The 21432-nt window shown below is 42.6% G+C and overlaps 1 protein-coding gene across 1 annotated transcript in view; it reads left to right on the forward strand.

Annotated features, from left to right (window-relative positions):
• Positions 1 to 2882: 2882 nt before the first annotated feature.
• The window catches only part of LOC121536856 (immunoglobulin superfamily member 3-like), a 143228-nt gene continuing 124678 nt past the window's right edge, over positions 2883 to 21432 (forward strand). Inside the window, exon 1 of the mRNA XM_041844455.2 lies at positions 2883 to 4006. Within this exon, the coding sequence (XP_041700389.1) occupies positions 3967 to 4006 (40 nt within the window). The 5' untranslated portion in view covers positions 2883 to 3966. The remainder of the gene's footprint in view (positions 4007 to 21432) is intronic.

Raw genomic sequence — 21432 nt, forward strand, 5'->3', positions numbered from 1 at the left:
GAGAGTGCACAACAACAAAAAAACGTATCAAGGCAACTGGTTTGATACATTCACCTCTGAAGGTAATTCATGTACTTACATTCAGTAATTTTGCTCTGATTTGTCATCCTAAGGGTCCCAGAGATAAAATATAGCATAGTTTTGTTTGATACAATCAATTTTATATTCAAATGTTGGAACTAGGTTCTACAGTTTGAACCCCTGCTGTCTCTGGCTCCACACCCACCCCGCCCGGCCATCTAGATGTGTGAAAGTTAGTGTATAAGCTAATGATCCATCATGTATGACATTCCTGGGCGTGTGTAAACGTACATTTTGTATTACCATATCATTTTTGTATGTTCTCTATAGTTACTGTATGTATAAAAAAATATAAAAAATTGACCAATTCGGCACAGTTGGGCAGACTTGATACAAAATTATATATTATTTATAAAATAGTCCAGTATTGCAATGCTTCACTGGATCAATCTGAAACTTTGCACATACACTGCTGCCATCTAGTGGCCTAAACTTCAATATTATATTGTGGCCTTTCTCTTGCGTTTCAAAAATGTATGAAAAAATAAATAAATAGAAAACGCATGTTTTTTTGTTTGTATTATTGTTTACCAGATCTAATGTGTTATATTATCCTATAATAATTTCACATTTCCACAGACTTCAACGTGTTTCCTTTCAAATTGTATCAATAATATGCATATCCTTGCTTCAGGACCTGAGCTACAGGCAGTTAGATTTGGGTATGTCATTTAGGCCATTTTAGGATCAAAACACCAAAACAATGTAGTCTAAAGAAGGGGATTACTAATGACTGGACTCATACTATTACTGTAATGATTCCTATTGAACTATTCTAAAGGAATACAGTCTATTCTGAGCACAGGAGGTTGATGGCACCTTAAATTGGGGAAGATGGGCTCGTGGTAATGGCTGGAGCGGAATTGGTGGAATGGTATCAAATACATCCAACACATGGTTTCCATGTGTTTGATGCCATTCCATTTGCTCTGTTCCAGCCATTATTATGAGCTCTCCTCCCCACAGCAGCCTCCTGTGGTTCTGAGTCATAGCAGGGCTGGATGGCATACTATGGGATGAGACCAGTAGGGATTGGAACACTCCTCTGTTTCCACGGAGACTACTATTTCTCTGATCAGAGTACCTGATATCAAGACACCTGTACCTGTCAACAGTCTCAACTTTAACGACACAGGTCACAAACTCTGGGGGGAAGACATTATAAGGTGTATTATAAACTGGGTGGTTCAAGCCCTGAATGCTGATTGGCTGAAAGCCGTGGTATATTTAAGCAATAACGCCCGAGGGGATGTGGTATATGGTCAATATACTACGGCTAAGGGCTGTTCTTAAGCACGACGCAACGCGGAGTGCCTGGACACAGCCCTTAGCTGTGGTATATTGGCCATATATCACAAACCCCAGAGGTGCCTTCTTGCTTTTATAAACTGGATACCAATGTAATTAGAGCAGTAAAAATAAATGTTTTGTCATACCCGTGGTATACAGTCTGATGTACCACGGCTGTCAGCCAATCAGCATTTAGGGCTCAAACCACCCAGTTTATAACAGACCATATACCACAAGTATGACTAAACATTTATTTTTACTGCTCTAATTACGTTGGTAACCAGTTCATAATAGCAATAAGGCACATGGGGTGTTTGTGGTATATTGGCCATATAGTCCCGTGTAGCTCAGTTGGTAGAGCATGGCGTTTGCAACGCCAGGGTTGTGGGTTCGTTTCCCACGGGGGACCAGTATGAGAAAAAAATAAAGAAAGTCAGTCGCTTTGGATAAGAGTGTCTGCTAAATGACTTAAATTATTACATTGTTAAATTAATTATTAAATTATATACCACACTGCCTTATTGCTTAATTATAAAGTGCCCAATGGCAGGAATATCCTACATTCCATCATATCACTATCTAATCCGTGACTGGATTACTATGGCTCTGCAGCCAACGACTAAAGCCTTTGTTTTCTCCTGTAAAAACACAGAGATTACTACTCAAAGCTGTCTCTCTTTCACATTTACTCCACAACTTATTTTTAAGACAGATATATTGAAGTGTTTTGAATAAAGATATTCAGCTGTATTTTCATCGTGGTTTATTTACAGTGTCAACACAGCCAAACAGTGCCAAACCAGAATATTTGGGCAGCACTCTCGATTTCAAGTTTGCTCCAACTGAAGTGCTGAGACCTATAGGTTTCCACTAGTTACCATAGCCACAAAGTCAAAATTCGCTATATCGTAAATTCATGAAAAAATAAAATAGCTTTTTGGTCTTCATTTAAGGTTACGGTTAGCAGTGTGGTTAAGGTTATGGTTAAGGTTAGGTTTAAAATCAAATTTTAAGAAGATAAATTGTGGAAATAGTTCGGGTTTGTGACTTTGCTGTGGTAACTAGTGCAGGCTCACTAGTGACCACCAAACCTATATATAATTATAAACTTCTTATGGGAATCATAAAGCTTTGTGTTTATTCTAGGTTCATGGGATTCATCTATGGCCCTGTATATTCTAGAGATAGATAGAGAGAGAAATGTAAAAGTAAAAACACATGCTATTAATTAAATGTCAAGACTATTATTATTGGTATCATATTATTCAAGGCCTTATATTTCATTCAATAAAAGGTTGGCATGTAATATCCCATGCCCATAACAAATTTATGCTCAATCCGATTTAACTGCATATAAAAACATTCAGAAATTGAATTTAGGCAGTAATTGAAAAAAATGATTCGATTTAGCCATGACTTTTGACCAATTGGAGTGGGTCTTCAAGTCGGTGTCAGTCCTTATTGGGTGAATTGTAGAAAGTAAGTGCACGGGCCGTGGTTTCTGCTGGGGGTGGGATTGTGCTGGGGCTGGTTCGTTTGCAAGGAATACAGAACTGCATCTCTCAAAGGCTATTCTTTCAACCAGGAAATGAAATACAAGGAATAAACCGTGGGAATATTCCAAAAAAACTTTATTTGACAGAGGGACTTGGCTCGGAGCCGTTGAAGAGCAGCAACTGAGTATTCTAAATTATTGATCAGAAACAAATGTGAAGATTGAGGCTATTTTCGCTGGTGTAGATGTATCAATAGATTTGTGCCCGAAAAGCGCATTGTGTAGGCGATGCACAACACTCAACTCTCTGATCAACGGGAATATACATTTCTGTGACTTTTATAAACAAGTAGGTAATAGAATAAGTAATGTGGTTAACTTGCCATGTACTCGACCCATAGACGAATTCGTGCCGAGGTCCACCCTATGTAATATTGCACAGCGTGCTCTGCCGCGACAGCGCCCGCCCATCGACTCAAGTATTTTTTTCTATCAGAGCAGTGAAAGGAGATTGATTTTACTGGAGCAGTCGTGGAGTGTGCACGACCTGCGTGTGTTACTTTCTCACCAAAGGACTTTACATACTGATTTCTCGTATTGATCCGAACATCTTGATGTTGGCTAAATTCTAAATAGCGCACCAACAAAGCAAGACATACACGCACAACGCTGGACTCAGGACTCCCTGCTGAGGTGGTTTGTCTTTCTACAGCGAAGCGCCTCGGCAGTCTCTCCGTCCGATGCGTAGGGAAGGGAGAATGGGCTGGGTCGCCTAGGCGTCTTTTATGGGCGCATGTCATTGACAATAGGAGAGATAGCTGAAGGCGATAGTAGAGACAAGCGACACCCGAGTATACCGAGCCCCGCATCTCATAGCAGGATACGGGAGATAGGTGAGGGCATCCCACAGGCAGTAGGCGGAGGGGATCTCACTCAAACCAGCCCAGAAGCTTCGATCCTCGGGGTGCACTAGACCTGCCCGACGCCTGGATACCGGGTCGGCCGCAGATCCCTCATTTGCCCTTCAAAACAGACCGAAGTTTTACGGCTCCAAACGGATTATAGGAACGGTGTCTGCGGGGAGAGCGAGACGGGAGACAATGGGTATCCGCACACTCCTTATTGCATGTGCGCTGCTTGGTAAGTCACGCCTGTGCCCCATTTCTTACATTGGACACATTGCCATCCTTCTCAGGGTCTGTTTATTAAAAAACAGAGCTAGTCTTCAGACTCCCACACCTGAGTCATAGCACACCTGCATGACAGATCCCAACACTGAGTGTGTGTAGGTGTTAGAGTGTGTGTGTGTAGGTGTTAGAGTGTGTGTGTAGGTGTTAGAGTGTGTGTGTAGGTGTGAGAGTGTGTGTAGGAGTGTGCCAGTGCCACCTCAGTAGGAGTCCCTGGGAGAGGGCATTGTATTAGTCACTAATAACAGATGCCTTTGAACAGCTGTGTGTGTGGATGAGCTGGATAACAGAGACAACATCCTCTTATTATTGCCTGTAACCAACACACAAACACACCTACACACACACCTGACATGTTCCACTTTGGGACACTGCTATTCTCTCTCTGTCACACACATTACATACACTTTAACATATACTGTAGCATAGCCTTCTCTCTCTCTCTCTCTCTCTCTCTCTCTCTCTCTCTCTCTCTCTCTCTCTCTCTCTCACACACACTTACACACACACACACACACACATATATATATATAGTTGAAGTCGGGAGTTTACATTCACCTTAGCCAAATACATTTAAACTCAGTTTTTCACAATTCCTGACATTTAATCCTAGTAAAAATTCCCTGTCTTAGGTCAGTTAGGATCACCACTTTATTTTAAGAATGTGAAATGTCAGAATAATTGTAGAGAGAATTATTTCAGCTTTTATTTCTTTCATCACATTCCCATTGGGTTAGAAGTTTATCTACACTCAATTAGTATTTGGTAGCATTGCCTTTAAATTGTTTCAGACAGATTATTTCACTTATAATTCACTGTATCACAATTCCAGTGGGTCAGAAGTTTACATACACTAAGTTGACTGTGCCTTTAAACAGCTTGGAAAATTCCAGAAAATGATGTCATGGCTTTAGAAGCTTCTGATAGGCTAATTGACATCATTTGAGTCAATTGGAGGTTTACCTGTGGATGTATTTCAAGGCCTACCTTCAAACTCAGTGCCTCTTTGCTTGACATCATTGGAAAATCAAAAGAAATCAGCCAAGACCTCAGAAAAAAAATTGTAGACCTCCACAAGTCTGGTTCATCCTTGGGAGCAATTTCCAAACGCCTGAAGGTACCACGTTCATCTGTACAAACAATAGTACGCAAGTAAAAACACCATGGGACCATGCAGCCGTCATACCGCTCAGGAAGGAGATGCATTCTATCTTCTAGAGATGAACGTACTTTGGTGCGAAAAGTGCAAATCAATCACAAGGTTCTGGGAAGATGCTGGAGGAAACAGGTACAAAAGTATCTATATCCACAGTAAAACGAGTCCTATATCAAAATAACTTGAAAGGCCGCTCAGCAAGGAAGAAGCCACTGCTCCAAAACCGCCATAAAAAAGCCAGACTACGGTTTCCAACCGCACATGGGGACAAAGATCGTACTTTTTGGAGAAATGACCTCTGGTCTGATGAAACAAAAATAGAACTGTTTGGCCATAATGACCATCGTTATGTTTGGAGGAAAAAGCGGGTTGCTTGCAAGCCGAAGAACACCATCCCAACCGTGAAGCACGGGGGTGGCAGCATCATGCTGTGGGGGTGCTTTGCTGCAGGAGGGACTGGTGCACTTCACAAAATAGATGGCATCATGAGGAAGGAAAATTATGTGGATATATTGAAGCAACATCTCAAGACATCAGTCAGGAAGTTAAAGCTTGGTCGCAAATGGGTCTTCCAAATGGACAATGACCCCAAGCATAGTTCCAAAGTTGTGGCAAAATGGTTTAAGGACAACAATGTCAAGGTATTGGAGTGGCCATCACAAAGCCCTGACCTCAATCCTATAGAAAATGTGTGGGCAGAATTGAAAAAGCATGTGCGAGGAAGGAGGCCTACAAACCTGACTCAGTTACACCAGCTCTGTCAGGAGGAATGGGCCAAAATTCACCCAACTTATTGTGGGAAGCTTGTGGAAGGCTACCTGAAACGTTTGACCCAAGTTAAACAATTGAAAGGCAAAGCTACCAAATACTAATTGAGTGTATACTTCTGAACCACTGGGAATGTGATGAAAGAAATAAAAGATTAAATAAATCATTCTCTCTACTATTATTCTGACATTTCACATTCTTAAAATAAAGTGGTGATCCTAACTGACCTAAAACAGGGAATTTTTACCAGGATTAAATGTCAGGAATTGTGAAAAACAGAGTTTAAATGTATTTGGCTAAGGTGTATGTAAACTTCCGACTTCAACTGTATACACAGACAGACAGACAGACAGAGAGAGCGAGAGTGGTCTGCCCCAAACAAACACCAGATGGCTGCTCTGTTCCTAGATGGGAGGTATGTTAATGCTGCCAGGGGACGGGAGGGGTGGGTGTGGGTGTGGGTGTGTGTGTGTGTGTGGCGAAAACGGACCACTGCCATTCGGAGGGCTTTGAATGGGTTCGAGGATTAAGTTTGTTCACGTACCCTTTCAGCTGGTCAACCTCATGCAGGAGATATCGATTGATTGATTGATTAAAAAAAATATATTTAACAAAATCCAAAGTGGAAAATTCAGATGTAGAATAGAATCATACATTATATAGACACTGGTTTTTCCTAGACTACAGAAAAACAGAGTACGTTATGTTGACGGTCTAATTTCCTACAGCACAGAAAGCTTTCTCCCAAGCTCTTACATATGGATTTAATGGTGGTACAGTAGGGTACTGTACTGTATAAATGATGTGTGTTTCACCCTGTAGTAGTGACAGAGGCAGAGAGAGAGAGAGAGAGAGAGCCCTGAATCACTGAGCCTTTCTGGTTTATGTAACTAATAGAAAAGTATAAAGTGATGTTCAGCAGTGGGCTGGCTGGTTAAACACTAATGGAGAAATGCTTCAGTTGGCTATACTGGCTTAACTGACTTCAGAACAGTTTGTTCTGGCTCTCTGTGCCTGTCTGCTGCCTCTGTTATGTACTGATCTCAGACCAGTTTCACAGTGTAGTGTAAAGATCGCTGGTTTATGATAAGTCCAACAGTTGTGCCTCATGTTAACCAATAGTTATGAATCAGCCTAACATGGAAAAGTACAGTCCAGCTGACTCGTCTTTGACACTGCATGAGCATCATTTTTGTCAGTTATAAATTTTACTGGCTTTGAATTCACTCAAATTTGTCAAGATTCTAAATGGAAGGCCAGTCTAAATGGGGTTTCCTTCTGACTCTCCAATGCCCCCCACATAATGACAGTTGTCACACACACACACACACACACACACCTTTAGAATGAGAGGAATCTCACCCCTTGGTCAAGGCATAGCATTGTTTAAACATTGCTGTGACTTTGAGTGGCTCCATCGTGTATTTCGTGAAAGTTACTCCGATGCTAAGAGTAAATTATCAGTGGTACACAATGTGCTTTAGGCTCTTAACATATCTTCCAGCGGTTTGGCCAACAGATGACCTGTGTCTGTGTATCTATGTGCGAGTGCCTATGTATACATATAGAGCGAACATGTCTAGACAGTGCTGGGCGATATGGCTAAGATATCATATCACAATATTTTTGACAGTATTTGATGTTTTAAATATGTTTTATGGGGGACGGTAGCTAGCCTAGTGTATAAGAGCGTTGGACCAGTAACCGAAAGGTTGCTGGTTTGAACCCTTGAGCTGACTGTGAGAAATCTGTCGATGTGCCCTAATTTCTCCTGTATGTTGCTCTGAATAAGAGCATTTGCTAAATGACTAATATGTAATGAGTATTGCATGAGGATGGCAACAAATTCATTCCAAGTGGTTTTACTGGGCTTTCTCCATTCTGATTTGTTTTAAACAGATCGCAACATTTCCTTTGCAACTTTGGGTAGAAAACCAATAGATTTGGCTCATGGTGAAAATAAATTGTGTGGTCATTCTCACAATTCAAGCAAGTCCTCCATGAAAGCAATTCAGTTTGTCCTTCTCTTACGCTTAATCTGTGTCCATGAAAACGGCCCCTTTGTGTCTGGTTTATTCCCTTCAAAAAAGGTCTGGATTAGTTACTGTTAAACCATTCCTAGTGAACAAGCAAACCTATTAGGCTACAGCGGTTCTAATGGTTTCAATGTTATGGTCTTCAATGGTAAAAGTCCCAAACAACGCTTTATAGTGTTTTGTAATGGTATTGGGTTGCGTTGGGTTTAATGGTAAATATCACAAATCACAATGCATACAGAGCGGTTTCCTAATAAAACATTTTGAAAAACACAAGACTGCCATGCAATGTATTATTTTGTTAGGGATGTTACAACATTGTTGTCCCTAGCCCATTTCTCCATCAGTTTTGGGCTTGTACAAGTCTTCATATGATAATTGCATCATAGGGATAGCCCTCTCAGAGCTGCCACTTCTTGGACTATTCAAGGAGAGTTGGGTTGAAGCATGGCTTGCTGAAATGACATGGAATGACTCCCACCGGTATGTGGATCCATACCGGTATACCTTAAAAGACGATATATCGTCCAGCCCTAACTGCCTGTAATGTAATCACTCACCCTGTCTCTGGCAGTACATCTGTTTGCAGTCTACAGAAGCCTGGCTGGGATGTGTGTGTCTGTGTGTTTTTAGGATTTTTCCATTTGTGAAGTCCTTTGACTTTGCTTTAATGTTTTATTTTGCAAATATGCTTGGAGGCTTTTCTGTGTGTGTGTGTACTGTGCAGAGTAGTGAATGTGTATGTTAGTGTGTAGGGTGTGGACACTGTACCAATAACAACATGGCGCTTCATCAGTCTCTGGAGTCTATCTGGAGGCTTGTTTACCTGAAAACAACGACAAACAAATGTCTGGCCAATGAAGTCAGTTACTGTGCTCCACCTGTATGGTAATACCCAACTGCTTCTCTTTCAACTCTTCGTTAATATTCATTGATAGGTAATTCATCCACTTCGGGCTGAGAGAGAGGAGAGCCTTGTGATTGGTCAAGGATCAATAGACCGGGACGATAAAAGGAGTCTGGACAAGTGGACATCAGATCCATGACCTGCCTCAGTCAGCACTTGGGTAGTTTTGTTACATTTGATAAGTATTCACAGACCAGAGGGTGTGTGTGCATTTGTTGTGTGCGTGCTTGTGCTCGTGCACGCAGCCAGAGCAGAGGTCATGTTACAGTTGCACCCAGGGCTTAACGGGATCCTGTAATGCAGAGTTAACAGTAAGGTAGGGAAATTCCACTGCTAACTTCCACCCCAACACACACTCCTCTGATTGGACAGTTTTAATGTCATGTGCACAAGTACAATGAAATGCCTTTCTTGCAAACTCCAAACCCAACAACGCAGTAATCAATATCAATGTATCACAAAAAGAAACATAAGGTAGAACAAATACACACAAAATAGAAATAAGAAGAACACAAAGTAAGAAGCTATATACAGGGTCAGTTCCAATACCATATTTACAATGTACTGGAATGAGAGTTAGATATGTATAGGGGTAATAAGGTGACTAGGCATCAGTATATATGATCAACAGAGTAGCAGCAGCGTAAATTATGATTGTGTGTGTAGAGTCAGTATAAATGTGTATGTATGTTGGAATGTCGGTGTGCATGAGTGTGTAGAGTCCTGTGAGTGTGCATAGAGGTGGTGCAAAAACAAAATACAAGGGTCAACTCAGTCCATGTAGCCATTCTGTTACAGTTGAAGTCAGAAGTTTACATACACCTTAGCCAAATATATTTAAACTCAGTTTTTCACAATTCCTGACATTTAATCCTGGTAAAAATTCCCTGTCTTAGGTCAGTTAGGATCACCACTTTATTTTAAGAATGTGAAATTTCAAAATAATAGTAAAAATAATGATTTATTTCAGCTTTAATTTATTTCATCACATTCCCAGTGGGTCAGAAGTTTACATACACTCAATTAGTATTTGGTAGCATTGCCTTTAAATTGTTTAACTTGGGTCAAACATTTCGGGTAGCCTTCCACAAGCTTCCCACAATAAGTTGGGTGAATTTTAGCCCAATTCTCCTGACAGAGCTGGTGTAACTGAGTCAGGTTTGTAGGCCTCCTTGCTCGCACACACTTTTTCAGTTCTGCCCACACATTTTCTATAGGATTGTGGTCAGGGCTACTCCAATACGTTGACTTTGTTGTCCTTCAGCCATTTTGCCACAACTTTGGAAGTATGCTTAGGGTCATTGTCCATTTAGAAGACCCATTTGCGACCAAGTTTTAACTTCCTGACTGATGTCTTGAGATGTTGCTTCAATATATCCACATAATTTTCCTTCCTCATGATGCCATTTATTTTGTGAAGTGCACTAGTCCCTCCTGCAGCAAAGCACCCCCACAGCATGATGCTGCCACCCCTGTGCTTCACGGTTGGGATGGTGTTCTTCAGCTTGCAAGCCACCCCCATTTTCCTCCAAACATAACGATGGTCATTATGGCCAAACAGTTCTATTTTTGTTTCATCAGACCAGAGGACATTTCTCCAAAAAGTACGATCTTTGTCCCCATGTGCAGTTGCAAACCGTAGTCTGGCTTTTTTAATGGCGGTTTTGGAGCAGTGGCTTCTTCCTTGCTGAGCGGCCATTCAGGTTATGTCGATATAGGTCTCGTTTTACTGTTGATATAGATACTTTTGTACCTGTATCCTCCAGCATCTTCACAAGGTCCTTTGCTGTTGTTCTGGGATTGATTTGCACTTTTCGCACCAAAGTACGTTCATCTCTAGGAGACAGAAAGCGTCTCCTTCCTGAGCGGAATGATGGCTGCGTGGTCCCATGCTGTTTATACTTGCATACTATTGTTTGTACAGATGAACGTGGTACCTTCAGGCATTTGGAAATTGCTCCCAAGGATGAACCAGACTTGTGGAGGTCTACATATTCTTTTCTGAGGTCTTGGCTGATTTTCTTTTGATTTTCCCATGAGCAAAGAGGCACTGAGTTTGAAGGTAGGCCTTGAAATACACTGCTCAAAAAAATAAAGGGAACACTAAAATAACACATCCTAGATCTGAATGAATGAAATAATCTTATTAAATACTTTTTTCTTTACATAGTTGAATGTGCTGACAACAAAATCACACAAATTATCAATGGAAATCAAATTTATCAACCCATGGAGGTCTGGATTTGGAGTCACCCTCAAAATTAAAGTGGAAAACCACACTACAGGCTGATCCAACTTTGATGTAATGTCATTAAAACAAGTCAAAATGAGGCTCAGTAGGTGTGTGGCCTCCATGTGCCTGTATGACCTCCCCTACAACGCCTGGGCATGCTCCTGATGAGGTGGCGGATGGTCTCCTGAGGGATCTCCTCCCAGACCTGGACTAAAGCATCCGCCAACTCCTGGACAGTCTGTGGTGCAACGTGGCGTTGGTGGATGGAGCGAGACATGATGTCCCAGATGTGCTCAATTGGATTCAGGTCTGGGCAATGGGCGGGCCAGTCCATAGCATCAATGCCTTCCTCTTGCAGGAACTGCTGACACACTCCAGCCACATGAGATCTAGCATTGTCTTGCATTAGGAGGAACCCAGGGCCAACCGCACCAGCATATGGTCTCACAAGGGGTCTGAGGATCTCATCTCGGTACCTAATGGCAGTCAGGCTACCTCTGGCGAGCACATGGAGGGCTGTGCGGCCCCCCAAAGAAATGCCACCCCACACCATGACTGACCCACCGCCAAACCGGTCATGCTGGAGGATGTTGCAGGCAGCAGAACGTTCTCCACGGCATCTCCAGACTCTGTCACGTCTGTCACATGTGCTCAGTGTGAACCTGCTTTCATCTGTGAAGAGCACAGGGCGCCAGTGGCGAATTTGCCAATTTTGGTGTTATCTGGCAAATGCCAAATGTCCTGCACGGTGTTGGGCTGTAAGCACAACCCCCACCTGTGGACGTCGGGCCCTCATACCACCCTCATGGAGTCTGTTTCTGACCGTTTGAGCAGACACATGCACATTTGTGGCCTGCTGGAGGTCATTTTGCAGGGCTCTGGCAGTGCTCCTCCTGTTCCTCCTTGCACAAAGGCGGAGGTAGCAGTCCTGCTGCTGGGTTGTTGCCCTCCTACGGCCTCCTCCACGTCTCCTGATGTACTGGCCTGTCTCCTGGTAGCGCCTCCATGCTCTGGACACTACGCTGACAGACACAGCAAACCTTCTTGCCACAGCTCGCATTGATGTGCCATCCTGGATGAGCTGCGCTACCTGAGCCACTTGTGTGGGTTGTAGACTCCGTCTCATGCTACCACTAGAGTGAAAGCACCGCCAGCATTCAAAAGTGACCAAAACATCAGCCAGGAAGCATAGGAACTGAGAAGTGGTCTGTGGTCACCACCTGCAAAACCAGTCCTTTATTGGGGGTGTCTTGCTAATTGCCTATAATTTCCACCTGTTGTCTATTCCATTTGCACAACAGCATGTGAAATGTATTGTCAATCAGTGTTGCTTCCTAAGTGGACAGTTTGATTTCACAGAAGTGTGATTGACTTGGAGTTACATTGTGTCGTTTAAGTGTTCCCTTTTATTTTTCTGAGCAGTGTACATCCACAGGTACACCTCCAATTGACTCAAATTATGTCAATTAGCCTATCAGAAGCGTCTAAAGCCATGACATCATTTTCTGGAATTTTCCAAGTTGTTTAAAGGCACAGTCAACTTAGTGTATGTAAACTTCTGACCCACTGGAATTGTGATACAGTGAATTATAAGTGAAATAATCTGTCTGTAAACAATTGTTGGAAAAATTACTTGTGTCATGCACAAAGTACATGTAGACATCCTAACCCACTTCCCAAAGCTATACTTTGTTAACAAGACATTTGTGGAGTGGTTGAAAAACACGTTTTATTGACTCCAACCTAAGTGTATGTAAACTTCTGACTTCAACTGTAGCTATTTAGCAGTCTTATGGCCTGGGGATAGAAGCTGTTCAAGAGCCTGTTGGTGTCGGACTTGATGCATTGGTACCGCTTGCGTGCGGAAGCAGAGAGAACAGTCTATGGCTTGGGTGGCGGGATTTTTTACGATTTTCCGCGCCTTCCTTTCACACCGCCTGATCTAGAGGTACTGGATAGCAGGGTGCTCGGCCCCAGTGATGTACTGGGCTGTCCTTACTACCCTCTGTAGCGCCATGCGATTGAGGGCGGTGCTGTTGCCATGTAGTGATGTAGCCAGTCTTGATGCTCTCAATGGTGCAGCTGTAGAACGTTTTGAGCATTTGAGGGCCCACGCCAAACCTTTTCAACCTCCCGAGGGGGAAGAGGTGCTGTCGCGCCTTCACGACTGTGCGAGCGAGTGGACCATTTTCAATCCTTAGTGATTTGGACACCAAGGAACTTTTAGCTCTCGACCCACTCCACTGCAGTCCCATCAATGTGGAAGTGGGTGTGCTCCACTGCAGTCCACGATCAGCTCCTTGGTCTTACCGAAGTTGAGGGAGAGGTGGCTGTCCCGGCACCACACTGCCATGTCACTGACCTCCTCCCGGTAGGCTGTCTCATTGCCAGTGATCAGGTCTACCACCGTTGTATCGTCAGCAAACTTGATGATGGTGTTGGAGTTGTGTGTGGCCACGCGGTTGTGGCTGAACAGGGAATACAGGAGGGAACTAAGCACACACCCCTGTGGGGCCCCCATGTTGAGGGTCAGCGTGGCAGAGGTGACGTTGCCTACTCTCACCACCTGGGGTCGGCCCATCAGGAAGTCCAGGATCCAGTAGCTTGGTGACTATCTTGAAGGGGACAATGGTGTTGAATGCTGAGGTAGTCATTGTGTCATGAAGTCTTAGTGTTCTTCGGAACAGGATTGATGGTAGTCATAGAGCCTGTGTAATATGATTCCACCTTATTTCTATATTGTCCTTTTTGCTCGTTTGATGACTCTGTGGAGGTTGTAGTGGGACTTCTTGTACTTGTTCCTGTCCTCAGCCATAGCCTCAGTGTTGGCTGCGATAGCCCTGTGTGCGTTAGCCCTGTCCTTTAGCTTAGCGCCAATCTCTGTGTTGATCCAGTGCTTTTGATCGGGGAAGTGGCGAACCTTCACTGTGGGGACAACGTCGCCGATGTATTTCCTTATGTAGCCGGTGACAGCGGTGGTTAGCTTGTCGACGTTATCGGCGGAGTCTCGGAACATATTGCATTTCTCAATGGAGCGAGTAATGGGTACCTCATGTTTTGAGCTTCTGCTTGTAAACAGAAGTAGGAGTACGGAGTCATGATCAGATTTGCCGAATGGCGGACGAGGGAAGGCCTTGTATGCTTGCTTGTGGGTAGAGTAACAGTGGTCTAGGACTTTATCGCCCCTAGTGGCGAAGGAGACGTGTCGATGGAAGTTGGGCATCACATGTCTTAATGACGCCGGCGACAAGAAAGGCAGCTTCCGGATGTAAGTTTTCCTGCATGTTTATAGCCTCATACAGTTTGTTAAATGCCAGTTTTAACAGTCAGATTTACAAGAGCACTGCGATCTGCTGTTGCACTGAGTAAAAAACTGGTGCTGCTCTCTTCACACAATTTAGGATTCATTCTCTGGATGCTGTAAAGACAAGTTGGAAAATAGCCTGCTGTGTTATTTTTAACCTCCTTAGGGACTTGCTGCTTAAATTAATCAGGTGCTTGTCTGCAGCATCTGGTTTGTGTCTGGATGGAGTAACTCTGTAGTGTCTGCTTTATTTGTTTCTGTAGTGGTGAACTCGTAATGGAGGTCATGACCTCTGACCTCAGAACTGATCACCAGAGTTTAGTGCTGAGCGAATAGTACTTTTTGAGGTCGTTTCGATTAGATTATTAAAAAATAATCATGGTTTTCGGTTTTGATTATTATGCATTATGTGGGTTGATTTACTGTAACAACACAGAATAAAACAATTATTAAAAGTCCCATGATGGTAGTGACTGCCCATTACTGCTTATCACTTATTAACCATAATTTATTCACATTACTTTACTTTAATAAAATATTTCAGTTGTATTACATTTGTTTTATTTAATGACTTTTTCATTTCAAGTCATCTCATCTCTATAGAGCTGCTGCTTATGCTGTCTGACAAAATCACTATTTTAGTAGTTCTTCAAAGTAAATAAGGCATACTTTTATGACTGCTGAATACCAGGTAGAGAGAGACCTTGCTAAGCAGCTGCTCTCTATCCCTCTTAATCGCGAATTCTTCTGTCTGTTCACTCCGTGTCTGCCCCACACTAAAATAACGTAGCAGGCGTAAAAGAAACACAAAGCCCGGACAAGTAGGCGCGCAATGGATTATGGTCATTATAGTTCATTACCACGTTTTCTGCGCTGAACTATTTAGAATATTGGCCTGTTGCACAGTTCGGAAATGATCTAATTTATCTCTAGACAAGCTGCGAAATGTGCGTATTGAGCTCACAGAAGAAAAAACCCCGAAATGGAACTCAAATAATTTAAGACGTTGTTTAAAAAACAAAAAATAACCGACATTTCGCTTACCAGAGTTCCAACACAGCTGTTGATGATTGTATAGTTGTGATTGTAGACCAAGATATTTTACAGTAAACAGAAATGTGTTTAGTTGCGGGTTTTTGGTGTGTATGTGTACACATTTTACTATACTTGTGAGTACCAGAAGTCCTCACAAGAATAGTAAACCAACTAAAATTCAGAGAAGTGAGGACATTTTTGCCGGTCCTCACTTGTAAAAAGGCTATTTTAGGCTTAGGTGTTAGGTTTAGGATTAGAATTAGGGTTACATTTAGAGTTATGGTTAGGTTTAGGGGTTAGAGAAAATAGGATTTTGAATGGGAATCCAAAAAGTATAGTAAGACATAGGTGTGTGTGTCTGAGGTACCCTCACCCAGATAAGATCTAAGGCAGTGTAAAGGCATCAGCATGCTTCAGTTCGGCTGGCGGCTAGCGAACCGAACGAGTGTGCTCGCATACTCCCTCGCTTAAAAGACCTTCTCTTGAAAAATGAGAAAAAAGCCGCATAGTACTGTTTGTCCATTTTGAGTCACCGTAGCCTCAAAATAGTCTGAATTAATCTAAGATAACTCAAGAAATCTGTTTTTAATTTTGATATTTTTGCAGAGGAGATCTTAGTCGCTCAATTTTACATCTAACTAAGATGTTTGGTGCAGTATTTCTCAATGAAAACGAGTCATCTCTCATTGAATGGCAACAAAGACCTTATTGTAGAATCCCTACAGTTGACCAATCACCGACAAAGGGGTATAGACTTCAGCTTTGAGCTTCAGCTTGCCTCTAGAAAAAATGTTGTGTGTTCGAACAGCTGAAAAACCCTCACCAAAGTCCAAAACGAACAAAAACGTTACAAAATCTTGTCATAATATGTGACCCGTTTCAAGAAGCTAGGCGTATGTCGCACGTCAATACTTCACAGGAGAGGCATTTGAAAGTTGTTATTATTACTTTTTTTAATGCGTTTTTTTGGCAGAAATGCCTTCTGGAATATGTAAACTTTCATGTGCCTTAATAACAAACTTGCATGCCGTCTGTAAATACAAATACAATTGTTAAATTACGAGCCTAGTTGGTTTAGCCACGGGAAAAGACAGGAACCTTCCCGCTATGCATGATTGGCTGAGATAATGGTTGGGCTGGACATGCCGAAAGATTAGTTCAGATTGGTCTGCCATGTCTCACGCTTCTGTCTATAACATAAGCTGCTCAGTATGTGTTGATAATATTTGTTACCGCAGCTTTTTTTGAAATGCATAACGTTAGCCATGGAGATCTGCAAAAGTGTTGCTGCTGCTTTCAACACCATTGCTGCCCAGTATTTAGCAGGCGCTATCGACGAAGATCAGTGGTAAAAAAGTTGTGATGGACTACTTTATGCACATGGTCAGTGTGAACCGGAGTGACTTGACACCACAATGGGTCAAACAAGCTGTAGCTAGCTACAAACCAAATGGAAAAGACACGCTGACGTGAAGTGTTACCATGTATACAGGTAAGAGTCTAGCTACATTTTCAGATATTAATTTCTAAATTTGTCAGAAGGTGGTTTTCATTGCAAGTTATAGCGTACTGTTAGCTAGCTAGCATTGCTAGTTATAGACTAATGAACCTAGTTGGTTAGCTTTAGCTACATGCAGATTCATACTCCAGCATTTCATGCATAGTGGCTAGCTATGACAATCAGTTTGTTCTGTAGCTATGGGTTGGGATTATGTTTCATTGTTTAGCTAGCTAGCTAGCTAGCTACATGTCTAAACAAAAGAGTCCACTTCGCAAGAGAATGATTACATGACCCATCAAGTTAGCCAGGTGTGTCTGGGGGTGATTATGGCCATCTAGTGTATTTCATGAACATGTGTACATGTCTAGACAATAGTGTCCCATCCAATTAGCTAGATGTGGCTGGGACGTGGTTATATCATTTATTACACATGAACCATCAATTTAGACAAGTGTCTGGGTAAGCATCATGTAATAATTATAGAATATTTATAAAATATTTTTATCTGGACACTTTCAAAGTCCGATTTAGGATATAGGCCAAGGACTAGATGAGGTGTATTTTTAGCTGGAGTTTTTCCTTATTGTAGGCTACTACTTTCACTGCTTTTAGTCTTGAAATCTTTGGTTGTTTACTACACTACCTAACTCACTCTGTTTAGCACATGGCCTCACATGTGAATCCTTAAAGAGATGGGTGGGGCTAAGGCTTAAGAGGGTGTGAACGATGTTGAATAGGCGTAGACAAAGAAGAGCGCTTCAATAGGTGTACCAAAACATTAAAGGGCCATTTTCTCAAAAGTGGGGTTATAAGTTTATCAACATTCAAAGCAGAATTACTTTCCCATTGTTCCTCAACTGCAGTGTGTGATATACAATTTTGTAGCTCTGAGTCTCTACTCTTATCCATTGTAAAAACACCATTTCAAATTTTGCTACATAAGACCGAATCGAGGCGGTGGGTTACATATACAGTCGTGGTGAAAGGTTTTGAGAATGACACAAGTATTGGTCTTCACAAAGTTCGCTGCTTCAGTGTTATGGAATGCTTGTAATTATACTTCAGTATACCATAGTAACATCTGACAAAAATATCTCATAAGTGTCAAAGGCTTTTATTGACAATTACATTAAGTTTATGCAAAGAGTCAATATTTGCAGTGTTGACCCTTCTTTTTCAAGACCTCTGCAATCCGCCCTGGCATGCTGTCAATTAACTTCTGGGCCACATCCTGACTGATGGTAGCCCATTCTTGCATAATCAATACTTGGAGTTTGTCCGAATTTGTGGGTTTTTGTTTGTCCACCCGCCTCTTGAGGATCGACCACAAGTTCTCAATGGGATTAAGGTCTGATGAGTTTCCTGGCCATGGACCCAACATTTCAATGTTTTGTTCCCCGAGCCACTTAGTTATCACTTTTGCCTTATGGCAAGGTGCTCCATCATGCTGGAAAGGGCATTGGTCGTCACCAAACTGTTCTTGGATGGTTGGGAGAAGTTGCTCTCGGAGGATGTGTTGGTACCATTCTTTATTCATGGCTGTGTTCTTAGGCAAAATTGTGAGTGAGCCCACTCCCTTGGCTGAGAAGCAACCCCACACATGAATGGTCTCAGGATGCTTTACTGTTGGCATGACACAGGACTGATGGTAGCGCTCACCTTGTCTTCTCCGGACAAGCTTTTTTCCGGATGCCCCAAACAATCGGAAAGGGGATTCATCAGAGAAAATGACTTTACCCCAGTCCTCAGCAGTCCAATCCCTGTACCTTTTGCAGAATATCAGTCTGTCCCTGATGTTTTTCCTGGAGAGAAGTGGCTTCTTTGCTGCCCTTCTTGACACCAGGCCATCCTCCAAAAGTCTTCTCCTCACTGTGCGTGCAGATGCACTCACATCTGCCTGCTGCCATTCCTGAGCAAGCTCTGCGCTGGTGGTGCCCCGATCCCGCAGCTGAATCAACTTTAGGAGAAGGTCCTGGCACTTGCTGGACTTTCTTGGGTGCCCTGATGTCTTCTTCACAACAATTGAACCTCTCTCCTTGAAGTTCTTGATGATCCGATAAATGGTTGATTTAGGTGCAATCTTACTAGCAGCAATATCCTTGCCTGTGAAGCCCTTTTTGTGCAAAGCAATGATGACGGCACGTGTTTCCTTGCAGGTAACCAAGGTTAACAGAGGAAGAACAATGATTTCAAGTACCACCCTCCTTTTAAAGCTTCCAGTCTGTTATTGTAACTCAAACAGCATGACAGAGTGATCTCCAGCCTTGTCCTCGTCAACACTCTCACCTGTGTTAACGAGAGAATCACTGACATGATGTCAGCTGGTCCTTTTGTGGCAGGGCTGAAATGCAGTGGAAATGTTGTTTTGGGGATTAAGTTAATTTTCATGGCAAAGAGGGACTTTGCAATTAATTGCAATTCATCTGATCACTCTTCATGACATTCTGGAGTATATGCAAATTGCCATATTCAAAACTGAGGCAGCAGACTTCATGAAAATTAGTATTTGTGTCATTCTCAAAACTTTTGACCACGACTGTACAGTACCCAGTGAAAAGTTTGGACACTCCTACTCATTCAAGGCAAAGGGTGGCTATTTGAAGAATCTCAAATACAAAATATATTTTGATTTGTTTAACACTTTTTTGGTTACTACAAGATTCCATATGTGTTATTTCATAGTTTTGATGTCTTCACTAGTTTTCTACAATGTAAAATATAAGAAAAACCTTTGAATGAGTAGGTGTGTCCAAACTTTTGACTGGTAGTGTATGCACAAACTCTTCCGAACTGTTTGGCTGGGAAGCATGCGGACATCTTAACTGGTCTGTTGAAGGGTTTGGCAGGTTTGCATAAATAGCTCCCTGACCTCCCAACCCCCTCTGTACTTTAAAGACCATGATAAACTACCATCCTCTTTGAAGACCTCCCTTCTCCCCTCCCTGGTTTAGATAGGTGAGTAGGATGATGTTTTCCCTTAGACACTGATCCAAGATCAGTTTTCCTCTAATGGGTAAGGTTAGGATTTATAGGGGGGTTAGCTGATTAGTAGAAATGTGCAACTCCTACTCAGGGCTCTGTTAGATAACAGGGTAGACAAGATTCCACTCCTCCAGATCCACCCACAATGCTCTGGGTTTACATACCCAGACTCCTCTCTGTTCCTTGCTGGATTCTCCACCCAAACACAGCCTCAGTTCGATGCACATGAGACGTCAGCGTTACTATGGAGACTGCTCCCCTGCTGCACATCCACAGCCTCTGACACACACACCATCCCACACACCTCCCTCCAGTGTTACCCCCACTCTTACACACACACACACACACGTGCCCATAGCAGCCATTGCTGTTGTCAGATGAAAACAAAAGAAGATAGTCAGTATAGGCCTGAGCTAAACTAACCCACAGGGATGGAGGGATCTGATCGGATTATCCCTGGAACTCAAAAACATTGTGTGAGTGAGAGACTGGGTTTGTCTGTGTGTGTTTGTGTGTGGTTTTGCTTCACTTTTCATCCTGAATGCCGGATTGACTGACAATAGTAGAGAAGTCTGTTTGAAGAGCCTAATTAATAGTTAATTGGTTTCCTTTCCAATCTGTGGATTAATGCACAAACATAGGGAGAGAGAGAGCGCAAGCTGTCAATCACTCTCTAACACACACTGTTACATCTACAGCTAAACGTGTGGGTTTGGATAATTATAGAAGATTGAAGATAGGATTTATAGTGTTACATTAACTTTAGCAAATGTCTGGAGTTTGTGCATACATGTGTGATGAGGGTGTGTGTGTGCTCCTGGATAGCAAATCTGTGCAGATGTGTTAAACAGTTTTTGTTGATGATGTTCTGTTTGTGTGTTTGTGAGTTAAAGGGAGCGTTTTAAGTCCATCTCTTTGTCATGGTGTTGTGTTGTTGTTGGCTGGGTGGTAGGGTAGGGCAGGGGAGCAGGTGGCTATATGGAATTAATGGACTTGGAGAAGGGGGCCAGAGGGGGATGCTTCAGATGGGACAGGACAGGGGGCAGAGAACGAAGTGTGTGTGTTTGAGACACCTCCTGTGTGCTACAGTAGGTGTTATTATATGGGTGAGTGAGTTGGTCACAAACACTACATTTATTACCATATCCATAATGGACAGAGGTGAGTGAGGCAACTTTAGCCTTCCCCGCCATCTCTCTCAATTATTAATTCATTATGGGATGGGATGGGAGATGGGTAGAGGCATGGACACACATGCTTACACTTACCAGGCGTTGCAATAGCTTTCAGAAATCTGCATTTTCAAAATGCAGACATTCATGATTTGGAGTGAACCCTGACTGAAGCTGAGCAGAATTTACAGTAAGAAGCATCTGCGTTTACATAACACGGCAAGATATTTTTCCTGCGTTTTATCTTTCATTTTCTGCAGAATCCTGCGTTAACGCGACGCCTGC

Source organism: Coregonus clupeaformis, chromosome 23 (genome assembly GCF_020615455.1).
Source record: "Coregonus clupeaformis isolate EN_2021a chromosome 23, ASM2061545v1, whole genome shotgun sequence".
Lineage (NCBI taxonomy): Eukaryota > Metazoa > Chordata > Actinopteri > Salmoniformes > Salmonidae > Coregonus > Coregonus clupeaformis.